The sequence below is a fragment of the Onychomys torridus genome, chromosome 1, assembly GCF_903995425.1.
Source record: "Onychomys torridus chromosome 1, mOncTor1.1, whole genome shotgun sequence".
NCBI lineage: Eukaryota > Metazoa > Chordata > Mammalia > Rodentia > Cricetidae > Onychomys > Onychomys torridus.
This window is the reverse complement of record NC_050443.1, coordinates 30,385,684-30,400,683: the sequence shown is the minus strand read 5'-3', so window position 1 is coordinate 30,400,683 and position 15,000 is coordinate 30,385,684. Positions and strand designations below refer to the sequence as shown.

General features: G+C 48.6%; 1 protein-coding gene across 1 annotated transcript in view; it reads right to left on the bottom strand.

The window, feature by feature from the left end:
• The window catches only part of Ryr1 (ryanodine receptor 1), a 60,982-nt gene that overhangs the window by 15,746 nt on the left and 30,236 nt on the right, over positions 1-15,000 (bottom strand). Inside the window, exons 24-33 of the mRNA XM_036203333.1 lie at positions 14,844-15,000; positions 10,963-11,095; positions 9,305-9,465; positions 8,751-8,916; positions 6,165-6,251; positions 5,829-6,055; positions 4,357-4,969; positions 2,659-2,925; positions 2,170-2,370; positions 1,733-1,844 (exon numbers count right to left, since the gene is read on the bottom strand). The exon at positions 14,844-15,000 is cut by the window's right edge and continues 260 nt beyond it. Of these exons, the coding sequence (XP_036059226.1) occupies positions 1,733-1,844; positions 2,170-2,370; positions 2,659-2,925; positions 4,357-4,969; positions 5,829-6,055; positions 6,165-6,251; positions 8,751-8,916; positions 9,305-9,465; positions 10,963-11,095; positions 14,844-15,000 (2,124 nt within the window). The remainder of the gene's footprint in view (positions 1-1,732; positions 1,845-2,169; positions 2,371-2,658; positions 2,926-4,356; positions 4,970-5,828; positions 6,056-6,164; positions 6,252-8,750; positions 8,917-9,304; positions 9,466-10,962; positions 11,096-14,843) is intronic.

The following is a 15,000-nucleotide window of genomic DNA, read 5'->3' as shown; positions in this document are numbered from 1 at the left end:
GTCTTTTAAAATCACTTAGAGAGGTATGGATTTGAGTGGTAATAGAAAGAAACTGTGACCTTGAAAGGGGGTGCAGAGGGCAAGGGAGATGTCTCAGTGGGTAAAAGCTTCATAAGCCTGATGATCTGGGTTCAGTCCCCACAACCCATATGAAAGTCAGATGCAGGGGTACACGTCTGTAATGGCAGCACCCCTATGTGGAGATGAGAGGTGGAAACAGGAGAATCAGCCAGATGACACTTTCTTTCTTTCTTTCTTTCTTTTTTTTTTTTTTTGGTTTTTCGAGACAGGGTTTCTCTGTGTAGCTTTGCACCTTTCCTGGAACTCACTTGGTAGCCTAGGCTGGTCTCAAACTCACAGAGATCCGCCTGGCTCTGCCTCCCGAGTGCTGGGATTAAAGGCGTGCACCACCACCGCCCCGCCAGACGACACTTTCCACGCAGCAGGGCAGCAGAGACAAGAGGGAGCTTGCCTCAGCAACAAGGCAGGAAGGACTCCTGCAAGCTGTCCTCTAACTTCTGCACAGATGCACATGTACATCCGAAGTCACACACACACATGGACACACAGGTATGCATACACACATAAATATTTTAAAAAGTAGATTGTAGAGACTTACTAGCCTAAAAATCAGAAAAAACAAAAGAATGGAAAAAAGCAAGAGACCCTGAGAGGCTGTGGGACACCATGAGACGGAATACACGCATAATGAGATTCCCAGACAGAGAGAGGAGAGAGCAAGAGGCAGAGGCGGATTGAAGAAATAATCACTCACGACTTTCCAGTCTTGATTAAAAAAGTACTAATTTCTAAGAAAATGAAATTCCAAATAAGATCAACTCAAAGAGCTCCATATCTAGACACTACAACATCGCAAGCCACTGCAAAGAAAGACAAAGTCTTGAAAGTCAGGCAGAGAACAATGACTTATCACAGACAAGGGAATCTCAGTAAGACTGTCGATTTCTCATCAGAAACAATAGAAGACAGCCATCTGCTCCCAAGCCAGCCAGGGTTCCTTCCACTGAATCTGCTAACTATCCAGGCAGCTCGTCAGCTTCCCAGTGATTTTCTCAACCAATTTTCTTAAAAACTCTTATTTATGTATTTGTGTGTGTGTGTGTGTGTGTGTGTGTGTGTGTGTGCGTGTGCATGCCAAGACACACATGTGGAAATCAGAGGACAACTTGCATGATTCAGTTCTCTTCTTTGATAATGTGGGTCCAGGGGATTGAACTCAGGTTGTCAAGCTGGGTAGCAAGTACTTTTACCTGCTGGGACATCTTGATGGCCATTCATCCATCCTTCTATCCATCAGTTTGCACACCCATCCAATCATTTGCCCACAGCCAGCTATTCCTATGCCCATCCTCCCAAATATTTATGTAGGTATATCTTCCCATCATTATCTATCTGTTTGACAATATATTCATTCATTCATTCATTCATTCATTCAGTCAATCATTTTATAGCACCAATACATGTTTTGGTTTTTTTTTTTTTTTTTTTGCCAAGGCAGGAGCTCACTATGTAGCTCTGGCTGTCCTAGAACTCACTATGTAGACCAGACTGGCCTCGAACTCACATAGATCACCTAGCTCTGCCTCCCGAGTGCTGGGATTAAAGGCATGTGCCACCACAGCCCAGCAAGATCAGAAAATCTTAATGAAACTTCAGGAGAGATTGCAAAAGAAAGTTTTGGGGGCAAGGCTCTCTAAACTTCTCTTCTTACCACAGTGTGCCAGCAGGTCTTGGTGAAAGTTAACCAGATCCTGGCGGACCTCTTCAGGGAGAGGACAATCTTCCTCATCTGCGCCATTTTTGAATTGCAATAGCATGTTGATCTAGAGAAAGATTAAACAATAGACTAAAGGCCTTTGATCTTAGAGCAGGGTCAAGGGTCATAGGTCCAACTGTAAGTCTCTCTCTAAGATTATGAGCCCAAATGTAAGCTAGTGAAAAATATCTGAGAGACTAGAGGAGGAGGTTAGCTAAGGGCCACGATGACTCAGTGACTCCGTGGTCAGCTCACGAGAGTGAAAGGTTAGTAGGTAAGTTCAAGGGTCAAGCACCAGTTTTGAAGGTGACCAACATGAGTCAGTCGGGGCTGGGGGAATTTGAGGTTGGGGTTTATACAGTAAGACCAGCCAGAGTTAGGGGTCAGAGGACCTGCTCCTGGGGCGGAGAGCGGAACTCTCGGGTGCGTCTTGCGGTCTCAGCTGCACTCATGGTGAAGGCTTTCATGAGGAGGCCGTAGCGACCCCGCTGGTTGGCCTGGAGCTTGTCCACATAGCACTCTGCAAAGGCCGCCAAGGACTCCACACGGTGCTGCAGCTCTTGATCACAGAAGTACTCCAGGAGGTGACACATCTGGAAGGGGGGATAGCCATGCAGTAGGAGGGACGATGATGAGACCATCGGGACTTCCTTGAAACTTCCAGTGCTTCCTCTTCCTCTCCAGGGCCCGGTTCAAACACCATCGTCTGCTTGGGTCCTCAAGTCTCCTCTCATGTGGAAATCAGAGAGAGCATCCCAAGCCAGCACCACCCCACTGCCTTTCCACAGCCATTCCTCATGCCCCCATCCCCACCCCCCACCGCTGGACAAAGTCCAGAGCCCAGATGGATGGAGACCTAGAGACAGAAAAAATCAGCCCACCTGTAACTTCACGGACTCCGGCAGCTTCATCTGGAGCAGCCCCTCTTCCAGCTCCTCTTTTTCCTCTTCTGCTGCCTCCTCCTCCTCTTCCTTTTCCTCATCTTCCTTCTCATGTGCCTCTTCCTCCTCATCCTCCTCTTTCTCCTCCTCATCTTCCTCTTCCTCCTCTTCCTCCTCCTCTACCTCTTCCTCCTCCTCAGTGAATACTTCAGGCTCAATCATCTTCAGGATCTGCTTCACATCCTCATCGCTAAAGACGCCCATCACCTGCAGGGCAAGGTCTGAGTCCTTCCGGGGGCCTGAGGGACCTCATGGTCCTACCCCAGCCCTGCTTTCCAGACCCATGCAGGTCCCAGCATACATCAGCTCTCACCTGATACAACGAAGATGCTAATAGACTGAAGTGTGGAAGGGAAGTTAGAAAAGGTATAAGGGAGAGGAGCAGGGAGACAGAGGAGCCAACGCTAAGAGGAAAGAGGATTGACTGGCTGGATGATGAACGGATAGACTGAATTATAGAGATCTGAAGGGGAGCTGAGTGAACGAGTGTATGATAGGAAGATGAAGGAAATGGTGGAAGAGATGGATGAAGTGCAGATACACGATGTGTAGGTAGGCAGGTGGCTAGACTGTGTGGTGGTGGGAATGAGATTGTCCCCATAGGCTCATGTATCTGCATGCTTAGTCTCCGGGTGATAAACCGTTTGGGGAGGATTAGGAGGTGTGGCCTTGTTGGAACTGGTGTGTTTCTGGGGGTGGGTTTTGAGGTTTCAAAAGCCCATGCCAGGCCCAGTGTCTCTCTGCCTGCTGCCTATGGATCAGGATGTAAAGCTCTCAGCTCCTGCGCCACCACCATACCTGTTTGCTTCTCACCATGATGGTGAAGGACTAACACTCTGAACTATAAGCCAGCCCCAGTTAAATGCTTTCCTTTGTAAGAGTTGCCTTGACCACGGTGTCTCTGCACAGCAGTGACTAAGACAGACTGATAGATGCAGGAGCAAATAAATGAGTATGGATGAATAAGGAAACAGACATGGGAGTTGGAAGATGGATGGATGGATGGGTAGATTGGCTTATGTATAAAAATCTGAATAAATATATATGTACATATATTATGCTGAATGGAAATATGAGTATATGAATAAAGCAATACATGAAATAAAGGAGGCTATACATACAGGTGATGGACACATGCAATAGGAAAGGGTAATGGATGGTCTGTGGCTGGGTATACAAATGGATGCACAGGTGAAGGGAAGGTGACTATTGGCTATATGGGTGGAATATGGATCAATAAAGAAATAAGTATGTGGCTAGAGGAACTCATGTGACTGAGTGTTGAGATAGGTGATTGATACGCTGAAAAGAGGATAGATGGATGGATGAATATGTTGGTGGGCAGAAAAACAGAAAATTGGAGGTACTTGTGGGTGGGAAGATGAGGGTGTATGTAAGTGTGTGGAGAGATGAGCAGACGGAAAACTGATGGATGAATGAACGCATGATTGTTTAGATGGGGAAATGAGGGAAGGGAGATACCAAGAAACATGAACAGAAGATAGGAAGCTGGATTAAAGGGAAAATGAATGATAGACGGGTAGCAGAATGTGTAAACAGGTGGGCGCTGGAAGCATAGGCGGATGCACACCTTCGAATGTGCAAGGGTGGGGGAGGGAAACCGGAGGGAGCCATTACCAGGAGGGTAGACACAAGCTTCAGCACTGGCACGAACTGAAACTCCACAGAGCCTCCCACTGGGTCACGAGCATGCTGTCCTCCATCTCGCACGGCTTCCCCCAACATCCTCAGTGCCTTGTCTCGGAGAGCCTCCAGAGGGATGGCAGGGCTGAGGCGGGCCGGAGCTTCTGTGGCCCCAGCAGCGGGCAAGGCGGCCACAAAACACGGGGGCGAGAAATGGTGCGGAGGTCTCAGCGAGGTCGTGACTCCAACACCCGGCAGGCCATGGCGGCGGGGCCCGTCTTCCGCGCTTCGTCCGGGCGGGAAGAGCGTGATGGCACGGGTCTCCGGCGTGAGGGGCACAATGTACTCGGAGAGCATGGAGCGGCGACTGCGGCAGGCGCTTTCCAGATGGATGCTGATGAGGAGGTCGTAGTAGCCTGCACGCAGAGGACCTGGCAAGTGCGCGTCCTCCAGAGCGTGCAGCAGCTGCGCCTGGTCCACGTGGCTGCACAGAGCGTGGGCCACCCGGTTGTTGCCTAGGGCGCACACTGAGCGGTAGAGAGAGAGCGTGTGGGAATGGAAGCGCTGAAGGTCCAGTCGCTCAGACAGCTCCAGGATGTCCATGCACCTGCGGCAGAGATAGGGCACACAGTCAGAGGGCCAGGTCAGAAGTGGGAGACAGACCTCAGAGAGGCTCGGGGGAATTGTTGGCTCTAGCAGGGAATCTCAGTGTCCCGCAGGGTCAAGCTCTAAAGGGGCTGTGGCTCTGGATACAGAAGATGCAGCTGAGATGTCCCAGATAGGGCTTGAGGTTTTCTGGAAGGTTCCAGCACCCTGGTTATATCTGAGTGGGCCAGCATGAGTAAGATGTTAATGGCCATCCTCAGCAATATAACCAGTTCAAGGCCAGCCTAGCTTTACGAGTCCAGGACCTTAGGGAAGATCTCATCTCAAGATAATAATGTTTAAAATATTTTAAGAGCTATAGTCCAGTGGCAGAACACTTGCCTAGCATGGGAGAGGCCCTGAATTCAACCTTCAGCACCAAATGTCTAAAAATGTTCTAACATCTATGTGAACATAGGTCTGGGTGTGTCGGGAACCCCTAGAGTGGGCTCCAGATCTCCATGAGACATGCCTGAAGTCTCCTGGAATGTGCCCAGAGGTCCTGGAATACAGCCAGGCCTTTCTGAGAAATGTCTGGGTTGGGGAGTTTGATCGTAGTCTGGGCTTCCTGAGATGGATTTACGATCCTATAGTGGGGTCTAGGGTCGCTGGGGTGTAACTGTACTCCCCTGAGATGGATATGAGATTCACTGGGATGGATCTAAGGGGTTCCCTAAGGTGGGTCTAGAGCCCCCTGGCGGATTATCTGAGGAGGGTGGTTCCAAGTCGGGGTCCTCTGACCGGGACCTGGAACCTCCCAGGACCATGTAGAGCCCCGGGATTGAAGTTGGGGAAGGCACTGAGCCCAGCAAGGGCCTGACCTGTTCTCCTCTGGGATGTGTAGCGCCATCATCATCAGCGGCTCCTGGCACTGCACAGCCCAGCCAAGCCGCTCTCCAGAACGCCGAGTGTCCACATGTAAGAAGTGGTTGGGCATCCGGCTCCAGGAGACGGGCATCAGCATCTGGACCTCCAGCCTTGGCGGACACTGAGGGGCTGGGTTCTTGCGCTCACTCTGGAACATGGCAGCTGACAGAGGCATGATGTTCTGTGGATTGGGAAGAAAGAGTGGGCCAAGATTCACAGTCTTCACAGGCCTGCACAGGTACCCTCTGCACATCCCCAGTCTTGGCCTGCACCTATCCCTGTCTCCTTGCCTTCTGCTTCCCCAGCTCAAACTGGATCACATTTTGGTGGGTGGGCAGGACAAAGACAGCAGGAAACAGTTTCGTGTTCGGTTCCACCTGGTGAGGAAGAAGAGGTCAAGGTGTGAGAGATGGTGGCTGGAGGCAGTGTGGACTCTGGTCCAATCTTGTGGATCCATACTTGGGCACTGGAGGTCCACAGTGGCTGTAGGTGACCTGTGGGCGGGGCAACCCTGATGCAGCCAGGCCAAGAGTCTCCAGCTTCTTCAGAGCAACTTGCCAGCTGCATCATTGTTCACACACCCCCCCCACTTCCCTACTCACTCTTTGGAAGACAGAGCATCCCCCATGACTGGCTTCCTCCAACCTTCCTAGTGGAACCCACCAACATCAGCCTTCCTCTCCTGTAGTGGATAGCCATCCCAGCATTGGCCTGGAAGTTCCAACCCCCATTGAGGCTTCGGTAATGGTCACACCCACAAGGCAGGGCGGAGAAGGAATCGGAAGACCAAGGATCGAGAGGAGGTCTCTCTCTTGGTTCCGGGACCCTGGACGAGGGAGGTAGACCGAGCAGAGTTCTCCAGAGAACACCGCCGGACTGCGCTATACCTTTGCCAGACCCTGCAACCTACCCCTTCATTTGTAAGTTACCCCACAAAATAAACCTCCCTTTTAACTACGTGGAGTGGCCTTATTAATTTCACCAATACTCTCCCCCAGACAACAGTGATGAGGAGAACCTTACCAGAACCAAACTGGAACCTGACTGCACCCATAGACCCACCCCCACTCCCATTCACAGGCAATACAAAGGACAAGAAAGGTGTTAGAATGATAGCCAAGAGGCTGTAGGCAGCTAGGCCAGAGCTCTCCAGAGGTTAACTTGCAGGGAAATCCCCTGAAATCTCAATAAAATACATATTCACAGTTAGCAGTTCTGAGGAGTCTGAGACTCTGCAAAGCTAATGAAATGCTAGATGATGCTGACCCAGGGATTACGCTGTAAGGAGCCAAGAGCCACAGCACAGCCTGCTTTCCTGTCTAGATGCATAAGGGCAGAAGGCATGCAAGGGAGGGAGGAGGTAGGGAGGGGGAGGGAGGAGGGAGAACACAGGTGGTGGCACACACCTGTAATGTCAGCATTTGGAGATGAAGACAGCAAGATCAGGAGTTCAAAGCCAACCTCAGCTACATAGGCTAGCCTAGGGTATATAAGAGCCTATCTTAAAAAAAAAAAAAAAGCAGGAAGGAAGGAAGGAGAGAGAGAAATATGTGAGGTGATCTAAAGGATGTAGGAACTCTTTAAAGGATACAGCTCCACTTAGATTCTGATTTGAACAAAGAAATGGCAAGGAAACATTTGCAAGACAATCAGAGAAATCTGAACATGAACTAGATATTTGACGACAGTCAGGAACAGTTAGGGACTTTTTTTCTTTTCGATGATAGCAGTATTGTGGTTCTGCCTTTTAAAAATAATCTTTATCTTTTAAAGAGATGAGACTATATGATGTCGGCAATGTCTTTCACAATCCTCCAGTGGGAGCGAAAGGGAAGTAGGCGTAAAGACGAAATGGGATTGGCTCTGAGTGGGTGGTGGGTGAAGCTGGTAATGGGGACCTGGTGCCTCATTATGCTCTTCTGTATATTTCTGAAATTCTCCATTTAAAACAGTTTTGCAAGATGAGCATGGTGGCACAGGCCTGTAATCCCAGCACTTGGGAGGCAGGAGGTTCAGGAGTTTAGGCCATCCTTGGCTACATGGTGAGTTTAGAGCCAGCCTGACCTAAAGATCTTGTCTCATAAAAGAATAAAATAGGGACTGGAGAGGTGGCTCAGTGGTTAAGAGCACTGCTGCTCTTGAAGAGGATCCAGGCTCAATTCCCAGCACCCTCATGGTGGCTCACAATCATCTGTAGCTCCAGTTCTAGGGGATCTGATGCCCTCTTCTGACCTCCATGAGCACTAGGCATGCATGTGGTATATTTAGGTACATGCAGGCAAAACACCCATACACATAAAAAAATCTAATAAATAAATCTCCCAATAAGGAACTCCATTGGGAGTTACTACTAAAATTTAAAAAGAATAATAAATAAAATTTTGAAAGGACCACCTTAGATGGGCTAAAGGATAGGTCGGTTGGACGTACTCGTGGCAAAGAATGAGTTTGGTGGTAGGTTTATGAATAGGGATTTACTGTGCAACTCCTTCGATGTCTCTGTATTCAAAATACATGTGAACATTTAAATATAATAATAATAATAATAATAATAATAATAATAATAATAATGCTGCAAAGGAAAAGCCCACTTGAAGATTTGGGCCATTCCTGTGTGTGTGCTAATTGGTGAAACATGACGTCACCCCGCCCATGAGGGACTAAAGAGACCTCTCTTCTATGCCAAGGCTTTGCTGTCTCCCACAACCTGGCATAAGTTTAACTGAAGTTCAGGAAGACAGTCTTCCGGTGACTCCCAAAGGTAGACTAGGCTGTTTCACATCTCCAGAGTCTGACCTCAGGGGTGATTATAAAGGGTCCTTCTGAATGCTGGGAAACGCAGAAGCTGTTGCTAAGCTGTGAGGAGCTGGGCTCACCTGGAAAAAGGTGTTGCTCTCTTTGCCATTGGCTGTAAACGTCATTAAGCCAGTGGCCAAATCCACCAGGCAACCAATGACAAAGTCCGTGTGGCTGATCCGGCCTTGTTGTCCAGGACTCACAAAATCTCCACCCCACACCATGTAGCAGTTGCTACACTTGAGGCTAGAAAAGACAGGCATGGTTACGGCACACATCCCTGGCCAGGGAACTCTGGGTGTCTCCTTCCCCACACTCCTGGAATACCATGACCTCAGAGCCCCACTCCCAAACACGCACTATCTGAAGACGGAGCACAGAAACCCCAGGCCCCAGCCCCCAGCGCTAGAATCCTTAGGTTGGCACGGGCATCTTGGGAAGAAAAAACAGGGGAGGGGGCAATCAGAGAGCGACGGCCATACACAGAGCAAAAGCTTCCAAGGCGGGTGCCATGGGTCCTCCTGTTCCAGTTCTCAGGAGCCACAGCCAGGCAGCTCCAAAGCTGGTGGCTGGAGGCCCTGATCCTACCCACGCCAACCTCCCACCTGCACTCCTCCTCCCAGTGTGTCCGCACCTGCTGTGGACGTTGCCTTGTTCGTCGCCCATGGTCACCGTCACTGCCCGGACCTTGCTGAGGTCAAAGCTCATGTCGTGTTGGTGGTAGTCAGGAGTGACCCAGCCCACCCACACACAGCTGGGTTCCTGACCCGCAAAGATCCTCACAGAGTAATAGTACTGGAGACACAAAGAGAGGACCAGACGTCAGTCAGGAAGAGGGCCTTTCTTGGGACTCTCAATCCATCTCGTGGATTCTGGGAGTTCAACATGAAGTTACTAGATGAGAGAGAGAAGCCCTGAGCTAATGGTTTGTGCTGCTTTCACCTACTCAAACAATTTTAGATCGGGGAATCCCCTGGGAATATTTGGTGGCACCCCTACACTTGGGCCCCTCTTCAAACTACAGCAATAATAATTAATAATAAAATAAATAAAAATAATTTAAAATTAAAGACAAATAATAAAATAAAATATAAATAATAAATAAAATCATAAAAAAGCTCACAGTAGGAGGGTGGGTTGGGAGGGGGAGGCTGGAGGGGTGGGAGGGGGGAAGAGAGGGATCTTTGATTGGTATGTAAAACGAACAAAATTTTTCTTAATAAAAAAAAGCTCACAGCCAGGCGGTGGTGGTGCACACTTTTTATCCCAGCACTCGGGAGACAGAGCCAGGTGGATCTCTGTGAGTTCGAGGCCAGCCTGGTCTACAAGTGAGATCCAGGACAGGCGCAAAACTACACAGAGAAATCCTGTCTCGAAAAACAAAACAAAACAAAAGCTCACAATAATAACTTACTGCTCTAAGTATGGTTTTTACACAATGTCTCAGTCCGGCCCACCTCACTGGGGGCAGGAAACGAGGGCGTGTACCATTTTTACCCTTATATTTACTAGCGAGGAAACCACAGTCCTTCCATTGGAAGGCACCGAGCAGTGAAATGATTCCGCCAAGTGGCACCTAGGTGGTCTATGATCCTAGGGTCCTAAGTGCTGAGATACATTTCTCTTTGCTTTTCCCCTCCCCTCCCCTCCCCTCCTTTCCTCTCCTGGACTACGGGTAGAATCTAGACCCTCATAAATATTGCCAGCTGCTCTATCGCTGAGCCACATCCCCAACCCTCTTTTTATATTTTGGGACGGGGCTGCACTGTATTGCCCAAGCTGGTCTTGAACTCCTCTGCAGCCCAGGCAGGCCTTAAATGTGTGATCCTCCTGCCTCAGCCTCCCAAGTAGCTGGGATGACATATCTGTATCAGCAAGCCCAACATGAACAAGATTTCTGTTTTAGCAAACACCTGAGGACTCAAACCATATTGGGATTACTATTGATTTTTACTCCCAGGAATATATTAAGGTGGTTTTTGAATTTCAAGTATTGTGTTTATATTATAATTGATCCCAAATGTTGATCTATATTAGTTTATCCTCTGGACTTCGGGGTCCCTAAGAGTTATATTAGTTTGCCTTCTAGATTCATTGAGCCCCCTGCCAACTTCCGGTCGCTAACTATGTGAATATAGGGGTTCAGAGGATTGCATCAGTGTGTGCTGAATCCACACTTTCTACAGTGGATTGGGGTATCTCAACTATAAGATTGACAGCATTGAATTGGAAACTTTGGAATTTCCCTGTTATGTTGAGGAGTCCCCAGAGCTGAGGGTTCTAGGTTCACACCGTGGTGGTGTTGAGGATGATCTCAGGGTCATCACGGTTGTCAGCAGGTACCACATCTCGAGGGAGTCGGGGAAGAGCAGGGGTAGTGGGTGGTTGGGTCATCATGGCGACCTTCTTGGCCTTGAACAAGAACCTGGAAGTCAGAGGAGAGCCTGCCATGAGAATCCGCTCCTCAGCCCAGCCCCTGCGTTCCCACCACAGCCATCATGTCGCCCACATCTGTCCTGGTTAGACCCTCTGAACACCAGTAGCTTGCCTCTAGAGGGCAGAGCTTCCTGGCTGGCCCAGCCCAGTCTATTCCGGAGATGCTGTGAGCTGTATACGTGGATGCTGGGCCGCTCAGCTTTATAGAGGGCTACTGACAGCTAAGTGTGGTGGTACACAGGCACTAGGAGGTGAGAGGAGAGAACTGGGAGTTCAAGGCCATCTTCAGCTATGCAGCAAACTTGAGGCCAGCCTGGGCTATGTGAGACTCAAAACACAACAATAAAAAAACAAGGCAAAATAAAGAGGGTAACTAGAAATATGGAGGTCCTCTTTGGGAACACACAGTGGTTTCCCTAAATCAACATTTGCCATTTGTCCCCCTTCCTTTCTTCCTTCCTTCCTTCCTTCCTTCCTTCCTTCCTTCCTCTTTTTCTTCCTTTCTTCTTTCCTTCTTTCCTTCCTTCCTTCCTTCCTTCCTTCCTTCCTTCCTTCCTTCCTTCCTTTCTACGTATGTATGTATGTATGTATGTATGTATGTGTATGTGTGTATTCATGTGGGTGCACATGTGGGTGTATGCTTGTGGAAGCCAGAGGATAAGTTTGGGACAACCTTGGGTGTCCTCAGAAGGTGACACCCACCTTGTTTTGTGAGACAGTGTGTCCTTTTCTTTTTCTTTCTTTCTTTTCTCTTTTGGTTTTTCAAGACAGGTTTTCTCTGTGTAGCCTTGGCTGTCTGAGACAGTGTCTGTTATTGGCATGGAGTTCACCTGAGTAGCTGGGTTGGCTAGTCAGAGAGCCGTCGGAACCTGCTATCTAGACTTCTGCAGCCCTGGGATGGCAAGTCCATGCTACACCACTAGCACTTTCCTGTGGGTTGTGGGTATCAAACTAAAGCCTTGTGCTTTCAAGGCAAGCGCTTTACTAAGCCATCCTCCAGACCAGTTTGGTGTTTTGTTTGTTTTATTTTAATTGATGTTATTTGTTTGTTTGTTTGTTTGTTTGTTTTTGAGACAGGGGTCTCTACATATAGCACTGGCTGGTCTGGATTCATTATGTGTCCCAGGCTGGCCTTAGGAGAACAGTCCTGCCTCTGCCTCCTAAGTGCTGGGATACAGGAGTGTAGCACACTTAGCCTAATTTTTGTTTGTTTGTTTGTTTTTGTTTTTGTTTTTTTTCGAGACAGGGCTTCTCTGTGTAGCCCTGGCTGTCCTGAAACTCACTCTGTAGACCAGGCTAGCCTCAAACTCACAGAGATCCACCTGCCTCTGCCTCCCAAGTGCTGGGATTAAAGGTGTGTGCACCACCACTATATCACACTGTTCATCACTAAAGGAAGTCAGGACAGAAACTCAAGCAGGCAGGACAGGAACCTGGAGGCAGGAGCTGATGCAGAGGCCATGGAAGGGTGCTGCTTGCTGGCTTGTTCCTAATGGTTGCTCAGCTTGCTTTATCATAGAATCCAGGACCACCAGCCCAGCGATGGTGTCTTAGTTAGGGTTTCTTTTATTGGAAATAGATTCTTTTCTCATACAATGAATCCTATTACAGTTTCACCTCCCTCTACTTCTCCAAGTTTCTCCCCACTAAACCTGCCCTCTGAATCCACTCCATTTTGGTCTCTCATCAGAAAACAACAGGCACCTGGCAGCGGTTTGGTGCACGCCTTTAATCCCAGCACTCGGGAGCCAGAGCCAGGAGGATCTCTGTGAGTTCAAGGCCAGACTGGTCTACAGAGTGAGATCTAGGAGAGACTTCAAAGCTACACAGAGAAGCCCTGTCTCGAAAAACAAAACAAAACAAAAAAAGGAAAACAACAGGTTTCTAAGAGATTACAACCAATTGTGACAAAATAAAATATAGTAAGATAAAATAAAACTGTCCCATCAATGTTGGACAAGGCAAACCAAGAGAAGGAAGAGAGCTCCAAGGGCAGGCACAAGAATCTGAGACCCACTCCTTCACACACTCAGTAGTTCCATAGAAACACTAAGGACCTGGTGCAGACCTGTTCAGGCCCTGTGTTTCAGGCTCTGAGTTCATATGGTCTCTGCTCAGTTGTTCCAGAGGGCTCTGTTCTCCTGGTGCCCTCCGTTATCTCTGGTTCTTACACTCTTTCCGCCTCCACTTCTGCAGGCTCTCCCTGAGCTCAGAGAGCAGCGATTTGATGGAGACATCCCATATAGAGATGTATGTCTCTCTCTCTGCACATTGTCTGGCTGTGGTTCTTTGCATCTCTTCCCATCTGCTGCAGGAGGAAGCTTCTCTGACAATGACTAGATAAGGCACTGATCCCTGAGTATAGCAGAATGTCAGTGGGAGTCTTTTTTTTTTTTTTTTTTGATTAGTAGTATTTGGTTTTACCCTAGATCTTTAGGTTATCTAGTCTATGGTCCTTGGTCAACCAGGCAGTGTCAGATGTGGGTTGCATCTCATGGAGAGGGCCTTAAGTCAAAGCAAACATTGATTGGTTATTCCCACAAGTTCCGTGCCACAAATGTCCTGGAATATCTTGAAGGCAGGACAGATTGTACATCAAAGGTTTTGTGGCTAGGTTGGTGTTTAAGTTTCTCATTAACTTCCCGTACCAAAGACACTAGAACATAGGGGCAAAGGCTCCATGTAATACTAGCTCAACTTCTCCACGTTCAATGAGTTGTGGGAGTGTTGTCCTGGGCAACAGGGCCCTGCTGTCAGTTTGCAGAGAAGAAACCATTGTCTTAGCAACAACCTGGGTTGTTTGGGGAATTTCCACCGGACCTCTTGACTTGGCCTGTTCTTGAGGTGGGTGGGTTCTTTCTATGTAGCCTAGGCTGGTTTTCAACTTAATGGTTCTCTTGCCTTCCCCTCCCAAATGCTAGAATTACAGGTGAAGCCACCATGCCTGGTTAGCAAATCTTCACCGTGTACACTGTCTTATACACTACAAGGTGTGTGGGATCTCCCAACAATAGCCACCTCCACTGTGATAGATACCAACAACACTCCATCATTTCCAAACAACCTCCAAGAGGCAGAATTGCACTGAATTGAAAGTCACTGTCATAATAGGGGGAAGGAGATTTTCTTTCAATCCAGTACCTTCTAGAGGCCTTCTTTGAAGTTAGTTCAGTGTATTTGGTTGTGTTATTGTTTTTTCAAGACAGGGTCTCACTACACAACCCTGGCTGTCCCAGAACTTACTACATAGACCAGGATGTCTTTGAACTCTCAGAGATCCATTTCCCTCTGCCTCCTAAGTGCTAGGATTAAAGGCATGCACCACTACATCTAGCTAACGTTAGTTTTGGGGGCCACATTGGAGACACAGAATGGATCCCAACTTAGAAGACCACTCTGTCCACTGAGGCATGCAGGGAGAGGACAGTAAGCCCTTTAGTGTTCATGGATAATGACATCTGTTGAGCACTTTGGGGCCCATCAGAGACGCAGGGATAACAGCATTGTCCGTGTTGTGTAGTAGGATTCTCCAATTTCATACTTCTGTGGAAATGATAGTATCATTGGAAAATAATAGCATCCGCCTGAGACAAGATCTCTCAGTGTTCTGACCTCGCTTAGCACACACCTTAGCACACCCTTTGGGGTGCAATGGAGGCTTCCTAAATCAATGAAGTTGCATAAATGGGGATCCCAAAACAGACCCCGAGCCCATTCTAGCACCAGTGTGGACTCACCCTCTCTTCTTGTTCTTCTCAGTGGTAGCGTCCTTCTCGTTCTCCGCCCTCGCAGGCTGGGCCTCAACCCCGGCCTGGGCAGTGCCTCCGGGTGCCCCCTCCTTGGCAGGTCCTTCCTTGCCTCCCTCAGCCTCTCCCCAGCCTCCAGCTGAGCGGC